Genomic DNA, 25,541 nt, shown 5'->3' on the forward strand with positions numbered 1-25,541 from the left:
TCAGCTCCTCTTTTGCTGGTGATGAGTCTGTGTCCTTGAACAATTTTCCTGCCCAGCAAGCACAGGCTCTACAGTGCTTTTAACGAGCTGCTCATTGTAGCTCAGTCAGCTGCCAGGGGCAGCTGCCTCCAGGCTCTCCTCATACCTGGATGTTCCTCCCTCCCCACTCCGAACTTCAACTTTAAATAAAAAAAAGTAAATTAAAAGGGGGCGGAAAAGGCAGCATTCACTGATGAAGGCTCTTGGAGCTTCTCGCTGTACTCATCAAAGAAGAGGAAGTGCCAATTACTTCCTTGTAGGAACTGTTTCTGTAATCAAAGTACTCTGCGGTTGAGCTGCAAATGCCGATTCCCTCCCGCCCAGCACAGCCCGTGGGTCACGAGCCAGAACAGGAGGTAGCTGGCTGCCCACACCCTCATCAGTTTACACTTTCACACAGAACACTCATACCTCTGTTTCCCTTGTGACACTCACCATTTCCTGCTGGAGTGAGGACAGGCCAGCCTGCTGCTGCAGGCACGTTCACATTCAGGCCAGCACTGCAGATTCAGAGCCCAGCAAGTTTCCCACGAACAAGCCCAAATGCTCCATGCTCCCATCCCCAGAGCATCTTGCCAGACTGGGAGGTTGGGAGAGTGAGTGGAACAGAATCATGTTGTTGCTGGGAAGTGTCTTTCCTGCCCCCCTTCCCTCCATTTGCTGTGGTAAGGCTCTTGCAGCCAAACAGTGAAGAATGACTTGTGGCCCACGCAGAGCAATTCAGCAAAAGTTGAAAAGAGCTCTTCCCAAGGACCTCCCAGGCCCTGGAACCTCTGTGCCTTGTGGCACTACTCACAGGGGCTCGGACTTTGTGGCAACAAGGAAAGCCATGTGCAAACATGGCACCAGAGAAAACACACCACCAAAAAAAGCATTTTTGTGCTGTTATTTTTTTCCAATGCTGGCAGCCATAATTTTGTTCAACTTTTTTGGGTGCATGCCTTTTTTAAAAATACCAGTAGATATAACATTTCCTGGAGAAGCTTCACTTATCTCCGAAAAGAGTGCACACTCTAAACTGGAAAAATAAAACAGATCTTTGCCCCCCCTACTGTTTTTTCTCTACCTCTCTTATAATGCAAAGACTTGTCTTAACCAAACAGTATCTTTTTCAGTCTAATCGTTTAGTGTATCCTTTTCTCAGTTACAAAGTTATATCTCCAAATTACTGCCATGTTTAAAATAACTATTTTAATGACTTACCCAAAAAAGCCCTGTAAGTGTAGCAAATGAAGTGCACCAGAAAACCCCATCCAAGCACCCAGGAAGACAGAGCAGACAGAGGGAGATGCCGGCTCTCCCTGCCACTGTGCCCTAGCACAGCCCCGTGACCTTACAGCAGCTGATGTTCTCATCCAGAAGAGAATCTCTTCTGCTTTGTTCATCCCAGCATGCTGTCCTCCCTGCCAGATTTTGTACAGAGAAATACAAAGAACACAGACACACAAGTTTAGCTTGCTGACATAATGCCCATATTTAATCTTTTAAAACAAGAACAAAATCAAGAATAAAATCAAGAATAAAAATTTCATTTAAGTCATACAGTACATTAATCTTTCAGCAATGACCCAATCTACAGTACTCAAATGCCTGGCATGAAGTCTATTATCTCAGCATTTAACAAGTGTATAACCAGTGACACAGTAAAAGAAGAGCTCACAATACACAGCTAACACAATGAGTTTAGATTTTCTTCTAAGAGTCCAGCTAGGGTTTGTAATACATGGGTCACTTTTGAACTTTAATCAGCTTTTTGTTCAGTCAATCTGTCTGGGGGCTTTTTTTCCTGTTATGTGAGTTTTTCCATTATGTACAGGAAGATTATTTCAAATGAAATTGCACAAGTTAGAATATCTATCTATAGGCATACATGGTCAATCTAACTAAAAAAATTTAAAAAGCAGTAATTACTCAGTCCTGGTTATACATTCCTAAAGGCTTAATAATACAGTTTTAAGGAGAAAAAAAAAAATAAAACACAACAAAACACAGCTGTAGGGTGGCAATCTCTGTAAGAAGCCTTCTTCCCTCTGGAAACAACCAAGGGCTAACTGTACTGTCCATGCTTGAAATGGGGTCTACAAAGAAGTCATTTCAGCAACTAAATAAAAAAACCTGTGTGACTGTGTCCTCTCTAAAGTCTGAATGGTTCGATGCGTAATTCAGTGAAGCTCTCAAGCAAATAATACTGGTAGGATGCAGACTGTTAACAGAAATTAGGACAATATGCCCTGATAGCACATTTGGGTAGCAAAACTGTATGTATGGAGGGGCCGTTACCCAGTGGTTAAAGCAGCTTGAGGCAGGACAGCTCTGCCCACAGCAGCTGCAGAGCAGGGGAAAGGGGGGGCTCTTCTGCTCCTTAGCCAAGGCTACAGCTGAATTTTCCCCACCTCTTACCAAGCACTTGCCCGCCCCACCCTCAGCCCCTTCCTCCTGTCAGAGACAGAATCCCCAGCCCAAAGGCCAGAGGGGAGTGGCAGGGTGCAAGCCTTCCCTCTTCCCATCCCAGATCCTGATGCTGAGCAGCAGGCAAAGGTCTGCTTCTGCTCCAGCTCCACCACAGGCAGGAGGGCTCCTCTCAGCCCACAGTGGTGTGTGGAGCTCTGCAGGCTGGAGGCTTCCTGGGGCCTGGCCCTGACTACCAGGAGCTGACTCCCTCCCAAGAGTAGCATTACCAAACACTAGAGACCCAGAGGGCTACCTCTAAGGTAAGTTAACTAAACGAGGGTGATGGAGCCATTTTCTTCCCACATTAGCAAAACATAAATGTAACTAATTAACACAACTGCTTTGACTTCTTCTAATCTCTCTTTTCTGGTGCCAGGTCCTGCTACAAATGGAAAAAACCCCATAGAGAGCTGCTTTCCTAGATGGAAAAGCGGCAGAATCTTAAGCCTCGTGGATCTGCTTTGTAATTTGCTACTGGCATAAACAACAAAAAAGTCTCATTTGTTCGGCTGGTTTTTGTGGTGTTTTTTAAGAAAAAAAAAAAGAAAAAAAAAATCCAGACCATCTAATGCACCTTCTCTGCACATCACACACGCTCACATGCACACACACCAATGGAGAGCTCCAGAACAGGCATGGGAACCACAAAGCCCAAATGGTGAAAAGACATGGGGCATCTCACATTTCTGTTTTCAATTCTCATTTAGCAATGAAGCAGCAAAATGATGGATTGCAAGAAATAAACAGTCACAGAACACACATACACCCAAACGCAACCATGGATACGTTTTTCCCATTTTTTCTTTTTCTGATATACGTTGTTATTCATCTGATAGTTTCTTTCTGGCTGAGCTGAAGTTTTTGAAGAGCATCTGGTGCTTATTTAACCTTGATCAGAACACAAGAACCTCAGTGGCAATGGACAACCCATACCATTAGTGCCACAACCAACCCTCTCTGCTTGAGATTCTCTACAAAACCCTTTTGGAAGTTGAATCTGACTCTGCCTCTTTAGTGCCACTCTTGGTTGTTGGTTGTTTTGTTTTTTTTTTTTTAAATTAACAAACACAGCATATTAATGCAAATTTGATGTTTTCTAAAAAATGCTCAGATAATTAGTTCAGCAATATGCAAAGTGCATCTATTTGGTTCTTTCCATAGATCACCTTCTGTTTTAAGTTTAAATTCCTTCACAGTTTAAAATATTGTGAAGAAATTATATGTATACTTTATGTATAGAACTATTTATATACATACACATATATACACACAACTCTGTACTTTATATAGCCATAAACACTCACTACTTAACTATTTATATTATATACACATGGCATGAACACACGCTCAGTGAAGAGTTGGTGCAGGCTGAAATCATTCCATCGGGTTTAATGGAATAACAATAGTGAAACCATGAGTGAGTTATCAAGAGACACAGACATACATCTATTAGATAAGTGAAAGACCAATTAAATCAGCTCTTCCATTTTCCTATTAGCACAGGATTGTTCCCACCCCATTCCATGCTCCATATGCACACACACAGCTACTTTGCATTCTGTTTACGTGAGAGGGCAGTGGTGGTTCTTTTTCCTAAATGAAAGAGAGTCCATATTTACTCGGGCTCATCGCAGCCTCTTCTGCAGGAGTGCAGCACAGCTGGGCCTGGACGCCTTGGAGGGCTCCGAAGGCTGCGCTGCCGTCGGCTGAAAGCACCTGCCAAAGCTTTATTGCATGGTTATGGGACAGCTATCAACTGTTCACAGTCTGTGAACTCTTTCCAACAAGTGGTACAACTGTATAAATACACATTTTAGCACAAAACAGCTTAACACGAGGCAAGTCCAAGTACAAATGAGACCTAAAGGCCTATGGGTGAACTTTAAAGGCCAGCAGTTCTTCAGAGTGCATGTTGTTTAAGGAACGCAAGTCGGGTAATTTCAAAAGAAGTTTTGTGAAAATAGAGGCTTCGTTTGGGTGATTTTTCATAATTAAGGTCCTTAATGCACGGATTAGTGTTTCCTGAAGTGCCTCCACAGAATTGACGTTTTCTATTCCGGAGCGATCTAAACAAAAGGGCAAGGTGAGAGGGAGAGAGAGAAATTAAAAAACAGGAGGGTAGGGGAGGACAAAAAAATTGATGGAACAGATGTAGTGTGCAACATAAAACCACGGCAAGAATCCCTTACTAAATTAACAAGCACAAGAAAAATCAGATTCTTATGCCAGAGGTTTTAAATCACACAGCAAAAGTCTTTCAAATGTTATTTAGCATTAACTTTTCAGAGTACTAAGTTCATGCCAAACTGGCAGCATTCAATCACTATTTCTGTGATCCCTAACCCATGTTTCCAGAGAAGGACAGATTGAAGCAAAAGTTTAAATGTGTTGCTGAATCACAACTTTCAACCCAAGGGGAAAGACAGGGCACATGGAAGTAAAAATTTAAAACGTTTCTTAAGGCTAGATATAGAACCCTAAACTTAAACTGAAGGTTTGAGGAGGAAATCCCACTCAGGACAAGCCACACTTTTATCTGCACAATGGTACCCTGAGGGGCAAAGGTAGTACAAGCCTTCATATGACTGGGCACTATTTCTGAGTATGTTCTGAAGCACTTGCAAAATGAAACACAATGCACCCAAAAACTCCCAGCTGGGGAAAAGAAGAATGTCAACATCAGGACAAATATTATGTTCTCACATACTGCACTCCCACCACGCCTGAAGCATCTCTTTCAAGAGAGCTGTATTTAAGAACACACCTGGTTATCCTTAGGTGGAACCTAAGCAAGCGGCTTAAAAGAATGAATTTTTAAGTAAAACATCTCACCTCATAACCATGCACAGTAGCTGGTTTTTTCCAAGCTGTAGCTTCTTTTCTTAAACACTATGTAAATTCAGCAGGGCACATACATACCCAAGTGACTGGCACAAACAGAAATGTGCTTTGATGAGTACATGTACTTAAGCACTTTGCAGAACTGGGACATGGAACGACAACAGCTTTCTGGAGTAATACTGAGTCAGTTCGTACAGTCAGAGTGGGAATCCCTTCCTTATGCTGTCACTGTCAATCCAATCAGATAGCTCAGGTGAACCGTCTAGGAAGTCCTCCTGGACTACTCAGTGCAGTTCCCTACTGCTATAGGAAAAATTATTACACAATCCACTTAAGGATGCATCTTGGAGCAGTTACATGTGTTTTGTTCCTTCAGGAAGACTGTTCCAGAATCTTCTGCAATTAGGAGCTCTGATTACTATTAAACAATTTTTATTAGCACACATTCCACTTTTCTGTGAAGACTGTCCATTAGGTTTGACAGCTGCTGTCCAAGAGAACACGAGTGAGGAGACACCTCTCTCTTTATTTATTAAATGATCTCTCCTGCTTGCCCCCTGCTCTGCAAAGCTTTGCTCTATTCCGAGCAGGTACGATGACATTTGCACAGAACATGCCCAATGGAGTTTCACAAGAGCTCTGTACAGTGAGAATAGTACTGCCTTGCTTCTGAAGGTGGAAGAATGCAGCCCAGCCCTTCCTGGCTGCCTTGGGTGAATTACTGTAACCTCCTCTCTTCAATTAGTCCAAGTCTTTCTTCTCCCTCTCAGTCTACTTCCAGTTGCTCCCAGGGGCCAGCAGAAGATTTTCTTAGTATTGTGCCAGTAAGAGAATAATAGAGGGTGTCTAATTTATAGTTTTCTACCACAAAGCAAGACACTTAGTTAAGGGATTATCTGGTCTCTAGATCTGCAAGAACCACATTCTTTCAGCTTTACTTCCACCTTGCTTCTTCCTCCTTCAGTGCCCACGATCCACCTTGCTTTTTCCTCCTTCAGTGCCCACGATCCACCTTGCTACCTCTCCTCCATCTTCAACACATCCAGCTAACTGAAGCCAGAGGCGAAGCATTCTTTTAATTCTGCAATGGTACCAAGGTAATTCCGCAGCATCATGCAAGAGTGATCCTGCTTCTTCTTTCTTTGCCACACATGAAAAGGAGAGGATGTACAGAGTTACACGCAGCCCTTGCTACTACCCCTGCTTCTTCTGCATATTCCAAATACCCCTCCTAAGAGCGGTTATTCATCCAGTGCTAAGTGGAGGTGTTTCTGACAAGCATTCTCCCCACTAGTGGTATTTAGAGACTTAATTCTTTTTTCCATTGATGGGTTTGGGTTTTTCTTCATTTTAATCAACTAAAAGTCTTTAAAAAGATCTTTAATTAGTGCAGCATGGTACTTTATATCATGGATCACTTAATCAGCATTCAACAGTCACACTCCTTTCTGCTTTTGGAACTGATGTAAACCTTGACTACTATCTCCCTTTCAGTCTTCTCTTGAATAACTTTCATTCTGAGATGAAGAAGTCTTAATGGCCTTTTTCTTCCACCTTCAGCTCTTCTTACATTTACAGCATTTTTTCCTTTGCCTGCATCTCCATGTCATTCTCTCTGATCCTGCTCTTCAACTCTTCCTTCCTCTGTAACGAAGCTCCACCTCCCCTCATAGAAAGTGACTCTTTTGGTTACACTACTCCTCTAAGAGTGGGATGCAGGGATCTGTCTTTCACGATCTGTTTAATCAACACATGCCCACAATCCTTCAGTTCTATGGACACCTTCTCCTCCTAGCAATCCTTCATGCTGTAAGTATCTTCCCCAGGAACTCTGCTGAGGCCACTTCTGTTCTTCAGTACCTGCCTGAGCATGAAGCCTGCTCACTTACTCACATGTGCGAAGTAACAACTGCAGCATTTCAATCCAGCCTCAAATAACAGAATAAAGTTGCTCTGAAAACTTTCGAACTCACAGTGACCATCAGAGTTAGCCTTGTGTCTGGAATACAGCCCCAACACTGACTAAATAAAGCTGCACTTTATAAAACCCTATAAAATTTTGTGAAGATGTCCAGGAAGGCTGTGATCACACTGCAGATCAGATCACGAGGTAGCTAAGATAGGCAGCAATAATGTCCAAACTATGATCTGAAAAATCCTCAGCAGCTGCAAGAAGCCTGAATACCAAACACCTTCTCTTTTTGTCCCGTTGCACGGCTGACACTACATGCTGTACATGTTACATGCCAGCCCTAAGCTAATCCCTGCTGAGAGCCAGCAATCAGCACAGCACTTTAAAGGCTGGGGAGATGGCACTATGCTAGAAGCACATTTAACAGAACAGATACAGCCACTTAGACTGAAAACAGGTGGCATGAGATATTCTAGGACCCAGGAGCTGAGCAAGCAAGAAGAGTGGCTGTAAGCCTAGTTACAGTGCACAAGAAGGGAAGAGACCTGGTTGTCAGTCCTTATTTTAAAAGCTGCCTCTGGTTCTTGTCAGGAATTTCCAGAGTCTGGAAAAGCAACTAAGTCTTCAGGTTTCTCTGCTACCTGAACATTTTCATTAACAGATTCCATGTTTCCTTCAGATTATAGTGCCATGCTTCCTTTACACTGCCACTTGTTCAGGCTCTTGAAGCTCACTAACTCTGTGCCACCCTCTGCTCATTATCACGGCCTACAAACTGAAGAGGCGACAGCTGCCCCTCCTGTGCTGTGACATTTCCGTTTGGCCATGCACAAAGCTATTAGACTGAACTGTCCTACCTTGTTTACAGAGGCCTCACGTGCCTACAGCACCATGCCTGGGTGCCCCTCCCTCATAAGACATGGGCCTCAATTGCTCATGTGAAAGGGGTGCACCTGTTCAAGGAGTTCAGTGCTCCCCAGCTGCTGGCTCGTTGTCTAAGTGGGCGCTGTGAACATTCCTGCTACCTACCTCTAGAGAGCTTCTTACCCAGCAAGCAGGGATTCTGCATCTTGTATTCCAGGTATTATATGCAGAGCTAATGTGCCTAATTTGAGGCTTGAGATAATACTACAGAAGTAGGTGCTTAATCCTTCTTTGAATCTGGGCCAGGGTGTTCTGTCTATCCAGGGACTGAAACAAGATAGGAGGCTGGTGAAGATGTTAGTGGATTGGCAGGCCTTCAGTGCTAAGAAGTCACGATGCACATGATAGGGCTTTCTTGCTGACATAGGCAGAGATCAAACTGTTGGATTTAGACTTAGGTAAAATACACAATAGACTTAAATGACAATACTTGGAAGCAAAAATACCACCTTATCCAAAGACTTATGCTGTGCAAGTCAGGAGTAATTTCAGTGATGCTGTCCTGTGAAACTTAGAGGAGTCAGACAAATAGCATCTAAATGGGCACAGGGCAGCTATGTGTTTTTGCATTACACAGAAAGCAGGAGGAAAACATAAGCCCATTTTCACTTTTTTTTTTTTAAAGGCAGTATTAGAAAGACTAGGTATGTTAAAAACAAAAAGATCACAGGCTGCTAGTAGCTTAAAACCTACTCAACTGCACTTAGACGTGAAATAATAGGCTATACATTTTACAGAAAGCTTTTCATGGAGAGCCACATTCAATTTTTGGCAAAGGTGCAAGTTAACCTTCTCTCCTTACCAGCAGATACCAGGACAACCGCTGTAAACAAACTCATTTCCTCATCGCTAAGTTGCAGCGCATTTAGTTTCTCACTGAATTCGAACATTGAGTTGAGCAGATCACCAGCTCCCATTGAATGCAAGTCATCCACACTGTACTTCTTGCCACTCAGGAAGGTGACAGTACGTTCCTTTGCATCAAACAAAGATGCAAATCGTACCATTAAAACCTGGTGAAAGAAAAAGGAAGAAAAAAATTAACCACAAAACCAGATAAATGTAGGTGCATTTCTAGAAAAGCCAAAGAAAAAATTAAAACTTTTAACATCATTCAAAGTGTCTCGTTAACCGTTCTAGAGGCATTCTATACAGAAATTGTCAGCATGCTATTGAGCTGCAAAACACAGTGCAAGCTCTGGCCCAGTAATCTGAGAGAAACAAACAAGTGACAAAATTAGGGAGTGGATGCAGGGGAGGGGCTTCAGCATATGAAAGGCAGGAAAATTAAAATTTAAGCCTCGGACAGCCTGAGCCACACAGACCATGTCATTCATAAATATGCCAGTAGGACAACTTGCTTAAGCCAAACAACAGCCAAAGGCAAACAGAGCATTAAAAGAAATGTTTTCTTGGCCACACTTATGAGGAGCAAAATGAAGGTGCTGAACCAGATTCTCACTTGGCATAAACTGGAGCAGCTCTATGGAAACAATGCTGATTTACACCACCTGATGATCGGGCCCCCTAGGCATTCTTTGGAAAAGTACCATGCCACATCACTGTGCCCACAGGAATGTTAATGAGCCCTGGCAGAAAGGAGCCACATGTAGAGCTTTCAAAAGGCTAGGGAAGCACAGCTTGAGATGGCACCTGGTCTGTAGCAGCTGGGAATACCCCTTTGGTACAAGCACCTGGTCTGGAGCAGTTGACATCTGCTAAACTTACCCCTTTGGGGTGAAATTTCTCTTGTGGTTTCTCAGTTGTACTGTGAAATATTTCCCTCTGGAATGGCTTGTAAAGTTTCATTTGCTCATGTTCAACAATCTTATTTACATTTTCAAGGTTTAAGTTGCACAGAACAGCCTTCTTATTTGAAGAAAATGAACTAACTGGCATTGGTTAAAACTTCAAACTAGCTGTAATCTCTTGGAGTGACAGTTGTCTCTTCTCATTTATCCTATTAACTGCATTAATTTAAATGTTTACTACAGGTGAGAGGAGAACCACGTTTTCAAAGACTAGTGCCTTTGACAAGCTAAAAAAAGGAGTGTTCAAAACAAATGAAAATGTTTGAGAATTCAAACACTGTTCATGCACATTACATGACCTGCTCCTAAATTTTAAGGGCCAAACAACATGCAGCAACCTTGATGGACACATGAGCACTACATACTATTCACCTTTGTTAGCTAAGCTATCTGTCCCCTTTGATGACATTAACTACAGAGTGCAGAGACCTAGATGCAGAAGCCATCAGAATACAACAAAAACAGGCAAAGGGCAGGCAGACAAAGCTGAACTTGAGCATTAGCACAGACCCACCGGGTATCCAGCAACCTTTCAGTTCAAAATGGTATTCTCCCTATAGAACTGGGCTTTAGAAATATCTTTAAATAACGAGCAACCAGGATTAATGCTGGTATTCAAAACTGAAGCCCATGAAGTTGAGCTGACTTATACTAAAGCAAAGACCTCACCTATTTCAATGTCACCATTCTAAACAAGGAAGAACCGTTTGGACTATGGCATAGCACAGGATTGATTCATCCCATTTCACTTCAAACCAGACACATACTTGTGCATGCTGAGGATACACCTGATCAATCCTATCACTTAACCTTAGCAACACAGGCACATAAAAACTTCCACTCTTGGAGGTTGCTTGATCACTTCCCTACTACCGGTAGTCAAACTGAGTCACTACTCAAATGGAACTAAAGGCCTTGTTAGCTCTACCATCAACTGCATTTGGAGGGGAGGTGGAGGAGGGCCCACTCAAAACCAGTCGAGTTCCTTATTTTAGGCTCACTGCTGTTTCTGAGCTGGCTCTCATAGAAGCCATGCAAATGCCACCACGATACACTGAGCTCCCCAGTACTCCCAGTTCTTAGAGACCTTTTTAGCTTATGTGTGTGTGAATATATATAGCTGTGCAGCTTCTGCACCAACATTGTCTCCATGTGTCCTCTTACCCTCAAAGGAACAGGCACTCCTCAAATACGAACTGCTAAGAAGCACAGTGCCAAGCCAGCCACACCAGACTTGGAGGCAGCACTTTCACTCGGGTTCTTCCATTAACAGGCAGACATTGGAATATCCTAGTTCAGTTACCCAGAAATGACCTTGGATGAACCAGGCTTTCAAGACGCTTTTGCCTCTATTGCAGTGGTTTCATTAATCCTGTTGTGGATTTTTTTCTACTGTTCTGCAGCATAACTTTTTTTTTTTTTCTGTTGCTAAGATGCCACACAGGCCTTTAACTACAAGTAGCAGCACACTAACAGGAATCATTAATGTTTCTTATAAATAAGTGAATAGTGACAAGCATGCGGCCGTACATCATTATTAATTCCCCTGGATACAGAAACCTCCTTATCAGCAGTGCTTGTAACTGGCAAAAAGGCATTTGAGTGAGACTTGAGAAAAGCTTCAGGTGAGGCAAGGCCAAGACAAAACATAAGGTTTGGCTTTACATTATAGGGACTGTTCAAGCCAAATTTTTCACCCTCCTTGAGGGTGCTGGACTTTGCAGAGGAAGGAATCAACATTTTTGTGCAAGGTGAAAGTAGTGAAGAAGTAAGAATACAGCCCCTTTGCTACAGGAGTTCTACATGAATATTAAAAGGCCAAGAATAAGTACAACAGAAAAAAATACATGACAGCAAAATGAAATAAACAGCAAAACCAACAGACTCCAGGCACCAAGTCTTCCAGTAGAACTTGTACCTTCCAACCCAACAATTATCCATTTTAGAACTGGGCTGTATAAGCATAGACAGAAGACCCAACACATTACACAAGAAATGTCTTCATTTCAGGTAAACATCCAGCATCTCTCTTTGAAAGAATAAATCATGTAAACAAGAGCAAAGGCATCAGCAATGCTACGCTCCCCAGAAAAGCACAGTAACATCAAACACTTGGGACTTTGGCTCCTCTGGCCCTCTCTATTCAAATTTCACATTTGAATATTCATAAAATGTGTACAGTCCCCAATAGACACAAGGGTCTGGAAGGGCAACTAAAACATGAAGTAAAGGTCACCTAGTGAAGGTCACTAATTATAAAACAGCACCAAGCTCTGTGGTATCATTTCCAAATTAATACCACTAATTCACATATACGTCATGATCACAAGTGGATGCAATTAACCACGAGGACCTAGTAGGATTAGTCTAGAGTAAGTCAGGCTGCAGCTGGCACACAGTATCTACAGAGATGCAGCAGTACAGGTAGTTACCATTGTTACTGCACTGGATGTGGAAGCTTCAGACGCTCCCAAGCTGCCACCAAAGGCTACTGGAGACTGGTCAGGATGGATACTCTGGCCTTGGCAGGAAGCAGAATGGCACAAGCAAGGACATGCAGAGCGGTAAACACATTCCTCAACAAAACTTTTAAGTCAGTGGACAGCTTTCTAACCTATCCACCCTTCCAGATGCAGTACAGTTCCCCAGAGTAAGCAAAGGTAGCTAGAAACCCCTAATTATCCATTTATTAACACCCAGGGAAGAGGGAAGGGTAGAAGGGCTGAGCAGTTTTGAGCTCATTGAAAGAGGGACAGGTCACCAAGGTCTGACCAAACAGATCCCTTGGACACCATCACCCCAAAGAACGCTCAGAGCATCCATGAACAAGCTGGTTTCACCTGATGCCACCCAGTTCTATTTGGTTCTGCTCTTACAGGGTCAGACAGATGCACAGCTTGTCAGGTTCACACTATACACACAGTGGTCTCACCTCAAAGGTCCCAGCCTTCAGAAGATTGACCTGGTCATGCTGGGAGAGATCTCGGAAACCTGGGATGCGCTTGGCAAACTCCACCACTTCCTTCACTGCAGGAGTAAAACTCAGGGAAAACTCTTCCCAGATTTCATGGCCAGACTTGTTTGGGTCCACGTGGGGAGTCTTACTCATCGGGCAGACCTGATGTTTACAAAACACAGACAGAAAACAACTTTTTAAGATGTTATTCCAAATACTGACAAATATTTAAAAGAAACAGGTTTTTTACTCAACAAAGCTTTGCAATAATGACACAGAGAAAAAAAGATCAATATTCTTCAGTCAATTCCCAAAGGAATTGGACCTCTTCCCCTTCCTTTAAAACAAGAAAAAAATCCATGGCATTGTTAGCAATCTATTTATGAATTTGTTAACTTTGGAGCCTACAACACTGTGTACTACAAAATACCTGACAGAACCAAGGTTATGCTATTGTTCCCTGATCTCAACTAACCTGGTCTGACATCTGAATTTCTCTTACTTGTATTATCCCTGTAATTTCACAGTAAATTGTGATTTCACAATCAATCAGTTGCAATCTCACAGTCGCTACGACGTTCATTCTCTTATCTTTCTTGTTCTGCAGGCAACTGAAGTGCTTCAGTCAAGATGACAAGCAAGCTTTGCTTTCCTGAGTCACAGGTTCACACCCTCATTACAAGGATAACCTTCTGCAAGTTTGCTTTTACTTGTATCACTGAAGGAGGAACACCAAGGCACTGGTATTCCAGTATTTCTCAGTCACAAGATGACAAAATTCTCTTTCTTTTATACAAACATACAGCAATTTTTTTTGTAGGAAAGTCTGAATCGATTATGAGATCAGATGTATCAGTCAAGGCTGACTGCCAATAAATTCCCTCTGCAAGAGCCAACCAGAAGCTCTGAGATATTTTCAGTTCTAGCCTGTAAAATTTACATCTTTTAATGAAGTTTAAACCTTTTAATATTCATTTCACCTGTCATCATCAAGGACAAAAATTCCTTTTAAGTATTCCTCACAAGTGTACTAAATGGTATATGTAATCTTACATAATGTCAGCAAAACAAAGAGAAAGCAGTGAAATAGATTAGCAATTCCTCAGAGCTGTGCTGTTTTTTCAGGGCATCTTGAATATGGTAATTGCCTAGCAATTCTTTGCGTGGGAGGTCCTAAGATTACAAGAATATAGTATTTTGGCAAAAGGAAAGGTCTAGGCACAGAACCAGAAGGACAGCAGATGCCAACCACTGCTCTGCCTGTGATACTGCAATGGTTCACATTGGTACTGCTGAAACTACAGCACTCTCTGAAAATAAGGGATCTCTGCTTCAGTACCCTGCTCTGCATTGGACACAAAAATCACCTTCACTTCTCATTCTATGACAGTATACCCTTAACTACCGTTACCCACATGCACCCAGTCCCAAGGGGAAACACCCTGTGCACTGTGTCTGTAGTCTCTTGATAGACCTCTGCCCAAGAGTCAGAGTATCTCAAGTTAGAAGAGACCCATAAGGACTGAGTCCAACTCTTTGCAGAACCACCGAAAGCTAAACCATATGCCTAAGAGTGCCCAGCCACTCCCTGAACTCTTGACAGGCTTCCTATGGAAGCAGTTGTCAGCTTGTACAGTTCCTCTTCAGATCAACTTCTTCAGGAATGACCTGTTCTGCTTTTCTGGTTGCAGGGGTATTGAGTAAAAATGACCAAACCCCTGAACATCCGTCTCCATACTGGTTCAGAGCCTAATTACTTGCCCTTATTGCTGCTGACTCATTTTGGTCAGATCCTGAACTCACTGAGTTCTTGGGCAAAACCCTCATCCATATCAGGGATGTGGGGCGGGGAGTGGGAGCTGCAGTGCTCTCTTGGACTTGGTTTTGTCTTCTCATCACTGACTGAGTAAATCCTCCTTGCAGCTGCCATGCACAGGTCAAACTGACTGGCTGAGCCTCTGCAAGGCAGCACCACTCCCTGCCTGCCCATACTGACAGGTTTAACCTCTGCCTCTCAGGAGCACCAAGAATGCCGTTGTAGTGACACCACATACTTTCCCTGCAAGGAAGAAAGGCTGGGTATTATTATTTGCCATGTTGTAGTGCCTGGAGTCTGCAATTAAGGTCAGACCCTGCTATGGATGGCATGGCCTATAGATGCAGTAGACAAAGAAGGGTAAAAAAAACCCCAACAACCAAAAAGTCCCCATGGAAATACAGCATCAAAATAAACACCTTCACTGTGGAGACCTTTGGGGGTCTCCAAGAACCTGTGAAGGATCTTTACAAAGTAGGAGGAAGAAAAACACCGGCAGCTCAAGTACTTCAGAAAGGTCAGGGGCTCGCGCCTCACACCAGGAGCGCAGGATGAGAATGAGGATGTTATGTTCTCTCATCCCAGGCGGCTCCAGTGATAAAGAGAAGGACAATCTATTTTAAGGGGCTTACAGAACTGGTTGCCTGAATGGCAGAGAAACAGCAGGTGCAAGGCAAATGAGAGGGACCTGTTAAGGAAAGGCAAAAAAAATCCCAACCAAACCAAACCAACAACCATATGCAAAAAACCAGGAAGCATCCTTGTTAAGAATTCAGTGAGAAAATGCTCTAGCAAAGTCATCTAAGGTACACAGAAGTGTGTCCAGAGCCTCACTTGCGTAAGTACTACAGGAAAGACCCCGAACTTCTCTCTAACAGTTTAGCTGCGCATCTTCCTCCTGCCTCTGTTCAGATCTGAAGATGTTCTACACTGAAAAGGATGCATAGCCTGTGGGCCTCATTAAAACAAAACAAACCAAAAAATCCCCACCACCAAAAAACCAGCTCACCCTGCAACAGAGATTTTGGAACCCACAGCAAGGCCTGTAGACTGGCTTAAAATCCTAGCCCTGGGGTTTCACCCTAGAAATTTTCTCTGAATACCCTTAATGAAAATACAGTACATCTGACTGTATAGGTTATTTGAAAAAAGTAAAGTCTTCAAAAGGACTGAGTGAAAAGGGGTATTTATAAACTCCTATTTTCATTTTAAAGTCAAGTCACATAAAAAACCCGCGACTTTTTTTCCAACCAATACTCTTTGATGTTATTTTACTTTCAGTTAGCTAAAAACCAAGTCAAGAAGCTCCATCACTTGTATGATTTCAAATCCTTCACACATCGAGCTGTTTTTGTCCTTCATCCTAATTTGCACTATCAAGCTTGTGTCACCCTTTAAAGTTTCAGCAGTTGTGCCAACTGCATGCAGCTTCACTGACCACTCAGGCACAGCTGGATCACACCCACCAATAACTAAGTCAAATCAAACAATTGATATCAATATACCAGATGCATTCTTCCTCCAGTGCTGCAAGAGTAAGTGGTATTCTTGTTTGGAGAAAAGCCATCTTCTGGGATCCTCTCACACATTCGCTGAGTGTAACCACTGGTGAAGTTCATGCAGTGGCTGTTGGTGAAGCACATGGCGTGCCCGCTTGGATAATGCATTGTGCTCCTCCCTTTGTACTGTCCACCAAGGTGCTGCTCCCTTTCAGGGTACTGAGGGCCACCGAGGCCACCAACACAGTGCTCGCTGCCCAAGATGTACTGCTCGGTGTTCTTTGACCCTCTCTCCCCACTCTGGGGCTGCATCATCTCTGCTGGGTTTTGGGACTGTTCTTGGTTGTACATGAAAGTGTCTTTGTGGGCCCTAGTGACCATACCGATCACTTCCTCCTTAGCCATGTCAGCACTAGGAGGGGGAGAAGGGCTTTTGATGGTTTCTCGCTCTTGTTTGGGCTTGGAGGAAAGATCTTCTTGAGGTGCTTGGTCTTGATGTTCTGTTAATGCTTCGTTGGGCAAGTGACTGCTGAACTGACTGTTCATCATGGTTTTCATGGCACTCTGCATTTCAATCAGCATCCTCTGTTTTTCACGTTTGGGAATACGGCCAAATCGAACAGCTAACAAGGTGGAGAAATGGATAGTGGTGGAAAGGGAAAAAAAAAAGAAAAAAAAAAAAAAGTCACTCCTGAAAGTGTTAGCATGCACACACAAAATACACACCCCAACAAAAAGTCCTGCCTTTTAAGGCAAGATTGTAACAGCTCTCACCAATACTACAGCAGGGGTATTACCAGTGAAGTCAAAGAGCTTCTGGGGCATAGGACTGGCATGAGTCCTAATGTATGCTGTTGTTTGCATACAGGCAGAAGGCAGCTCTAAAGCACACAGTCTGTAAGGCCTTTTCCCCTTTTGCCTCAAACCTGGCTATGGAGTATACACACAGTTGTGCTGACTGACTAAGTGTTAGGCTTTAAGGTTGGATCTACTAAATCAGCACAACTCTGTGAACTGACAATTAGCTGAATGTAAACACAGTTCATATCATCTTTGCATAAAGTCCTACAAGACAGGTCCTCATGGACCAATTACGTAACTTACCAAAACAAGAGAATCAATGCTGAACGAAGCTTACCTTGGCAAATTTTCTTGACAACTTTGCCTTGACAAGGACATTTTCTGCTGGCAAGGGGATGGGCATCATTGTGGCTGCAGCACTTTTGACCCTGTCCTAGGGAATCTACAACTGCCTCTACCACCCTGTCCAACCGCAGCCGCATAAGGGCTTATAACCAGTTTCGATTGATGTAATTATGCTCACGCAGTAGTCCATCGTTAATGTAACTAAGTCTCTTTCATTAAAGCAGGTGCAACCTTGTGCGCAAACAAGCGCCTAGGGGATGAAATAACTCCTATGCACGACATGAACTCGGAACAATTATTTAAAGGAAGCTCTAACACTCCACCCACTAAATTATTAACAGCCCAAGATTCCTAGTTCTTGTGAAATATGCACCCAGAGAAAATTAAAAAGTGAAACAGAAGGAAGCGTTCTGGTTTGTGACAGTAAGTTGTAGCAGACAAATGAACTACGCTTTCAGCATTATTTAATAAAATGTCACAAGGAGTGGACAGCCAGCAAGGTGGTCAGAGACACAGACCAATATCACCATTTCCTCCCTGCCTTTCCTCTCCCTCTAAGAAAAGAAAGAAAGAAAAAAAAAAAAGGAGCAGATACATACTCATCCTATGTACCCAAAACTAACTCTTTAGGCTCTATAGTGACTACTCTAAGGCTATCAGGTTGGGCAGAATTCCCTTCCATTGAAAAAGCAATAGCAACAAAAGAAAACAGAAAAAAAAGAAAAAAAAAAAAAAGAAAAATATGAGTCTTGTTCAGATTCAGGTAGGATACAGCTCTAAGTCTTAACTCATTAAACCAAAATCGAGACACTCATTACAACCATCCCCCTAGCAGGCCATGGCAGCACGTCCTAGTGCATCAGCCTCCACAGGCGGGAGGACAGTGCTGCAGGAGGCTGCCCACAGCGTTACCTCACCAGCCCAGGACACTCATGGAGCAAGAGGGCAAGCTGAACTGAATGCTCCCAGACAGGGAACCTGTCCTCGACAATAGGGCTTGGCTGCATTATCTGCCATTAAGACCCTCAACAACTGGTTTTGAGGTGGGCAGCAGATTCCCTCTCAGAGGATCCCTGCTCAGTACAGGAACGTACCATCTCTTGACATCCCAACAGACAGGCATTTTTTGAAACGACACTGCTGGCATCTGTTTCTATTCATTCTCATTATAGAGCAGTTGTTATTCTTCAAGCACTTCTTATACTGGATGTTTTGCTGAATGCTTCTTCTGAAAAAACCCTGTAAACAAGCAAAAAAACCCCCACAACTATCATTACAGCACATGTCAAATCCTTCTGCCAAGACTCACCTATCCGTAAGCACAGAAAACCTCACTGCATCACATCAGCTGCTTCAGAACCATCAGCCCCAAGAGACTTTAAAGAACTTGGTACTCCTCATGACTTACTTCCCCTTTGTGTGTGATCTGTATGTAATGTGAACTAGTTATGATTTCTAATTACAGAAGACGCTAAGTTATTCCCTGCATAGTCAGCACCTAAGAGCAAAGGATCTCCAGTATTACCTCTATCACTGCACTAACAATTCCTAAGACGTGCTCTCAAATACCTATGACATCAAGTGCAAAGATGGGAGTCAAAATAACATCTTTTGACTTCCACCTCTGCAGTTTGGCAACAAAACCATTCTACTGCACCACATCACCTTCAAAGGCGTTTTTTTCACATAACCCTTTATGTTGATAAGCTCCTTCACAGAACATAACATTTGCACTGTTACAGGTTAAGAAAATATGTATCTACTTCTGGCTCTCCCTGTGGTAAAGAATTGCTTTTCCAAAGCTGTTTTGTTCTGTGTCCCAGCCCAGGTGACAACTCACACCCACTATCTTAATGCAATTAACATGCACATGTCTTGCGTGACATGGTCCTTACCACCTCAGCTTCCAGTTCTTGTTCTCTGCTGTGCGCTCCAAGTCAGGCAGGATTAGACAAGGGGTGGGAACAGAAAGTACTGCAGAGTTTGGAAAATGCTGTATATTCCTAAGCAGTTTGCCTGTTCCCTACAGCTTCCAAAATTTCTCATATTTAACAGAGAACTATACTGAATTTTTTTTTGGCAGTAACACCCCTTTTCCCCTATGGGGAGAGCTTGAGCATTTCACCAGCAGAAAGGTGAGCAGAAATATAGCTCACCTTGCAGCCCTCACAGGCATGAACACCATAATGAAATCCTGAAGCGACATCTCCACAGACTTTGCAAAGAAGGACCATGCCATTAAATTCTAGAATCAAACAAAAAAGTCAAGGATATAGAAACCAATGACAACTGCAGGAATATGTTTCCAGCTTTTAAAACCTGGACTTAAATCAAAATATGTCAGGTCAGTTCAACACACAAAAAAATACAGCAGAAGAACAGACAACATGAACGTACAAACCCCCTGAACAGTTCAGAAGGTACCAGTGCAAGGGTGGGGGAAAAAGAGGACAAACACGAAGCACTCAACCAAATAGGGAGAAAGCACATATTCACTGGGCTTTCAAACACAGCAGCACTGCACTCAGCAGTAGAAAAAGAAAGTCTGCTTACATTTAAGCACTTTTAAAAGGACCATTCAGTTAACTAGGCCACCAAAGTTCAGGCTCAATCTGTTTTTTCCATCAGGACAAGAAAGCCTATGAAAGGCTACAGTTTCCCCAACAGAGAATAAACACTTTTTATTAAAAACCAGAAACACTAAAGGACACTCTATAATATATTCAACACCAGCCATACACTGTACCTATTTGATAACAATTTAGGACTGGTAACTCAGCCATACCTACACATGTAGAGACCACTCATTTGAGTGCATATCCAGAATGGCTTGCATGCTTGGACTTGAAAATACCTTCTCGATCCTGTAAAAATGCTCACGGCTTGAGTTTTTTAAGTTTTTCCCCCACCTATTTTATTTCAGCTTGTCAATAAAATTTTTTTGCAAGTCCTAAGTGCTGGTCTAACATTGGTTTCACTGAAGCCAATGGGAATTTTACCAGTGAGTTCAGTAACCACAAAGTTACCTTAATCCAACAGAGACAGCTGGAAATACTCCCACAGAAACATATTCTACCAGAAAAGTAACTTATTTGACATTTGGGTTTCATTTATAAAGAGAAACTAAAACATTTTTTTAAGGTTTTCAAAAAGAACAAGAACCAAACCACAACTTTTTATTTTTTTTCTCTTTTTTTAACACCGTTAGTACTGAGCTAAAAAAGTTGTCTATCTATCTGAACAATTTACAACAGGTTTCATTTCAGGAACCTCTGCCCGGATACCAAAAATCTAGCTACTAGAGAATTTTTAAGTAAAGGTTCTTACTAAGAACTTAAGGTAGGAACACTTTAAAAAAAAAGCCAAACTGACAAAAAGCCCCTATTTGAGGTAGAACTATTAGACACTTATTCTAGCTTCATAACAATCCAAAATGACAAAACAATTCTGCCAACCAAAGAATTCAGCCTCCAAAGGACTAAATTCCAGCTGTTTGCTGAATCACTCATTCCAGTACTTATTTTGAATCCTGCCCTTCCGAAACTGTTCAAATATACTTTTCTACCATTGATCTTTTCTGATTACCAAAAGAAGTGTGAAGTAAACAGGTGGAGATAGATTGTTGTATTTTAAACGGCCGTCCCTTAGTTCTGGTTTACAAGTATTTTAGTTTTCACATCCACAAATTATGACTTGGAATCAAAAAGATAACTGTTCCACCCATAGCTATGTCAGTATGATGCTTGGGTAATTTATTTATTTTGTTCCTCACAACTGGGGAGGAGGGAAGGTGAAGGGGCAGGGGACAGAGCATGAAAGAATAGAGAAACTAGATTTCCAAGACAGTTCCATAAATACTCTTGAAGGCAATTTCTGATTACATTACCTTTACTTCATCACTTCTTTTTAACCAAGTTTTTGATTTTACTAAGATCAGTTTTCACTGATGAAAATTTGAAGCAAAGCTGGACTGTATTTATGGACTGTTTGAAGTTGGCAGCAATGGGACCCCCATCGTATCAGCATTTGTGTGGCAACACTGTATGTATTACCACACACACTGTGCCAAAAGATAAAAATGGAGGCTTTGCTGCGCGCCTGCACCACAAGCCAAAGGGGGACCTGGTTGTGATACGTAAGGGGAAAACGGTGTTTTCAGGAACTGGCACCAAACATACTTGTGACTCCATTATGGCCTTTTGTCAAACCAGCAACACTTGACTGGTTTGTTTTAATAGTCTCCTCCAGCCGATCACTCTTCGGTGCCCCGTCAGAGCCTTCACTGCTCCGGCCATTGCATCCACTTTCCGAGGAGGAGCTGTTTGGAGGAGATGGCACAGGCGAAGAGGACGACTGGAAACCGCTGTCTGAGCTCTCGCTGTGACATGAGGCTGGGCTAGATGCCGAGCTTGAAGAACTGATGTAAGCTATCACACCCCCTAAGGCAAGAAAAAAAAGGCAGCACGTAGTGACATAACCAGCAGACATGCACCGCTGCCATGTGAGCCACGCCGTGACCCAGCACCACCACATCAGCCATTACACGCTCCTGGAGCACTCCTTTCCCTCCCTCTCTCCCTCAAGCTCGTTTGTCTCCATTTGTTTTCTACGGCTGGCCTCCCAGTCTGCCCCATCCCCTTCTCCCATCTTATCAGCCTCCTCTGGTCCAGGCCGAGATGAAATGGCATAACCAAAAGATGGAGCAACAAGCCATGGTGTTGGAAGGATGGGGCAGCAGGGACAGGGCATGGAGTGACCCAGAGAGAGTTTCCCTGGCCACCCTCTGTGCAGAGCTCATCTGGAGCCTCAGCAAAGACAGGATCTTACAGCACTGTGGAGCCAGAATGCAAACAAGCTAGGTTAGGGACAGAAATAGGGCAGAGAAAAAGACTTCATGCAGGCTACGCGCCAGAGGCACAGAAAGGAAGGGCTGGGAGGTGCTCACAATGCAGAGGGGAAGGGGGCAAGGGAAGGAAATAGCACTGCAGTCTGGTTAGCCTACTGAACGCCATTTGTCCAACTGCAAGCCTTTGTAGCGTTTCTAGCAGCAGCTAAACTCCAACTGCCAGGCTGCTATTTGCAAACAGTCTCTGTCCTACCGCGTCTTGCAATCTGACACACTTGAGAATCCCTGAGATGAAACAGCTTTTTGTCCTCAGGCAGACCTGGGAGTAGTTCTGGCTTTTCACAGGCTCCTTCTTCTTGCTTGTAAGCAAGAGAAATTGTTTGCACTTCATACGAGTTTGTCTCCAAGACTCAGCATTTCAAAAGTCAGTATAAAAACATTTGATATTTCACACAAGAAATTCAAAAGCCATAGACATGAAACTGTTTAGATAAATTACACTCAGTATGTTCTACATTTTAAGCCTCTATTGTTCAGTAGACTCTTCACTGATGACTCAGGACACTGCAGCAAGGAACTCCACACACTAGTAAGAATTCAAAACTTTAAAAAGGCCATGCACTGCCTTCCTTTGGAGGAAAAAAGCACTAGTGTATGTAGAGTCCTTGATCAACTGAATTGGCACGGCAGGCAGGGGCTGTAGCATCTAACATCAGCCATCACCTCCTCAGAGATGAAAGCAGCAGTATTATACAACCCTGAAAACACTACTGCTTGCAGGGAACAATTCTGACTTACAAATTTTCAATACTTTTATTAGACATAACGGTCCTCTTAGCACCTCTGCGGCAACAAAACTGGCATTCCGGATCAGGTTTTCAGACAAAGGAGGATTGGCAAGGGGGTCACAGGTTCAGCCATGGCATGAGAAACAAGGCATCATCAGACACCCGTGCTGGGCTAAGACACCACCTGTTTGACAAAGGTCTGTGCCACCCCCCAGCGTCACACGCGCCTCTGCCAGGTGCCAGGTCAAAGCTCACAGTTCACCTGGTCCAAGGGAGGCACCGGGCTTCTCAGCAGGCGCCATCCTTATCTGCAAGAAGCAGATCGGGACACGCAAGCACAGCCCCTGCAGGGAACTCCACATTTCTCCAGGCTGCCACCGCGCCCCATTATCTTTAAACCCTGCTCATAAAAGAGATGCTCTTTTCCCTCAAGGGTAAGGCCAATGTCACCGAGGAGCACAGAAAGTGTGTGCCTATGGGGGAGTTTCACCCTTCTTCTCCTGAGAGCAGGAGAAGCCCCAGATAGCTGGGCTGCTCTGGCACCCTAGAGAGCTTGGCAGTCTTGCCAGCGTCACGGTCACGATTTCTTGTATTTTTTGTTATTTTAGAAGTTACACTTCCCTGTGAACCCTGTTTTTGTTTGGTCAGCAGTCAAAAGTTGACTCTCACACACAGCACAGGGTGACATCTCAGAACAAAGAGCACAGACACGGAGCACGTACACGTGCACACGGATGCTGGCACTCCGCAGAACGGGGGTACCGGGGCACCCGGTGGAGAAAGGCAGCCCGGTTCTGTGAACTACCGGGGATTTTCTTAGGGAACCCGCCGGAAGGTGGTGAAATGAGTCCTTTGGGCTACACGGAGCCGCGCTACTGCTGCTGCGGAGTCACCGTCGGCTGAGTGACAAGAACCCCTTGGGCTCTACCTGGCGGGATTCACTTAAGGGATGGGGCGGGGGGCACCGCAACGTACTGGTATTTCATTAACACAGAGATCTGGGAAGAGGGAGCGAAGGGGCGCGAAGCAGGCGGCGAGCTGGCCGAGCGATCAAACCGGCCCCCGGGACGCTGCGGTAGCAGGGGGTCCGCAGCCGGCACCCCCGACACCGCCGATCTCCCTCGCTAACAAGGCGGAGACGGAGCGGGGAGCGCGGTCGCCGTGCCCGCAGCCGCCCTCTCGCCTCACCCCATTCCACCGCACCGGGGCTGCGGCTTTTCCCTGCCGCGGTCACGCGGCGCCGGGGCTGGAAGAGCCGGGCCCGCCCTGCGCTGCCCCCGGGCCGCCCCCTCCCCGTTACACAACGCCGCCCCCGCGCACCGGGACGGGCCGCGTGCCGCCGCCGCCGCACACGGCCGCACCGCGTGTCCCCCCACGACCCCGCGCACTCCCCCGCACCGCGCCGCGCCGGCAGCCGCCCGCCCCCCCCCCTCCCCCCGCGCTCCACCGCGGCGGGGGCGGAGCCGCGGGGGCGGGGCTGCCCGGCGCCGCAGCGGCGGCGCGGCCCCACGTGTCCCCGGCGCGCCCCCGCCGCCGCCGCCGCCCCGAATGTAGGTCACCAAAACAGCGGCCGCCCGCCCGCCCGCGCGCCTCACGTGTCCGCGCCGCCCGCCGCCCCGCGCCGCCGCCCCGCCGCTATTATGCAATGCGCGCGTCACCGCCCCGCGCGGCCAATGAGCGGGCGCGCCGCGCGGAACGTAAACACAGCGCGCACATGGCTCGCCCGGCGGGTCCATGTGAGGCGGCGCGGGGCCGTCCCGGCCACCAGCGGGGCCGGGGCCGGGCAGCGCCGCCGCTCGCCGCGCTCCCCCCGCCCCGCCGCGCCCCAGCCGACCCCCGCCCGCACCCCCGCGCCCGCCCGGCCCCGCGGGACCATCCCGCGCAGTTCCCCCCCCCCCCCCGCCTCCCGCAGCGGCCGACCCCCGCTTACCCGCGCTGACTTCCATGGCGGCCTCCTCCCGCAGGGGCACGAGCGGCGCCGCGCTGGGTTCCGCCGGGCCCGGTTCGGCTCCGGTCGGCGCGGCGCGGCTCCGCTCGGTCGCTGTCTTCCCAGCTCCGTGTCCCTGCCGCAGCCCTACATGCAGTCGGCGGGAGGCAGCCGGCAGGCAGAGAGGGAGGGAGGCGGCCGCGCTGTCTCCTGTCAGAGCAGCGGGTGCGCGTCCCCGCCGCGGCGCCCTCCCCTTTACAACAAAAGCGCTCTCGGGGAGCCGCGCAGAGCGAGTGCGGCACCGCCGCCCGCCCCGCCCCGCCCTTACCCCGCCCCGCCCCGGCGGCCGCCCCGCCCCGCCCCCGGCCGCCCCCCTCACCCAGTGACACACTTTCCGCGCCGGCGGCAGCGCTCACGTGCGGCGGGAGCGTGCGGGAGTGCGGGGGCACTGCGGCGGCGGGGGCAGCGCACGGAGCGGGGTCCCCCCGCCCCTCGCCGGGCGGTGCGGCTGGGGAGCCCCGCCGAGGTCACCGCCGCTGCCGCAGCCGGCGCGGCGCTCGCCCGCCGCGGCCGCGGCACCGCGGG

At 45.7% G+C, this 25,541-nt stretch overlaps 1 protein-coding gene across 1 annotated transcript; it reads right to left on the reverse strand.

Moving 5' to 3' along the window:
• Positions 1–1,488: 1,488 nt before the first annotated feature.
• On the reverse strand, positions 1,489–25,257 carry NR1D2 (nuclear receptor subfamily 1 group D member 2). Its single transcript, XM_048301986.1, has 8 exons — positions 24,960–25,257; positions 21,574–21,834; positions 19,552–19,640; positions 18,490–18,634; positions 16,256–16,872; positions 12,911–13,096; positions 8,970–9,180; positions 1,489–4,556 (listed from the first exon to the last, which is right to left on the reverse strand). Exons 1-8 carry the CDS (start codon positions 24,973–24,975, stop codon positions 4,360–4,362), a joined length of 1,722 nt encoding a protein of 573 aa, XP_048157943.1. The 5' UTR covers positions 24,976–25,257; the 3' UTR covers positions 1,489–4,359.
• Between the last annotated feature and the right edge of the window lie 284 nt (positions 25,258–25,541).

The sequence above is a fragment of the Corvus hawaiiensis genome, chromosome 1, assembly GCF_020740725.1.
Source record: "Corvus hawaiiensis isolate bCorHaw1 chromosome 1, bCorHaw1.pri.cur, whole genome shotgun sequence".
Classification (NCBI taxonomy): domain Eukaryota; kingdom Metazoa; phylum Chordata; class Aves; order Passeriformes; family Corvidae; genus Corvus; species Corvus hawaiiensis.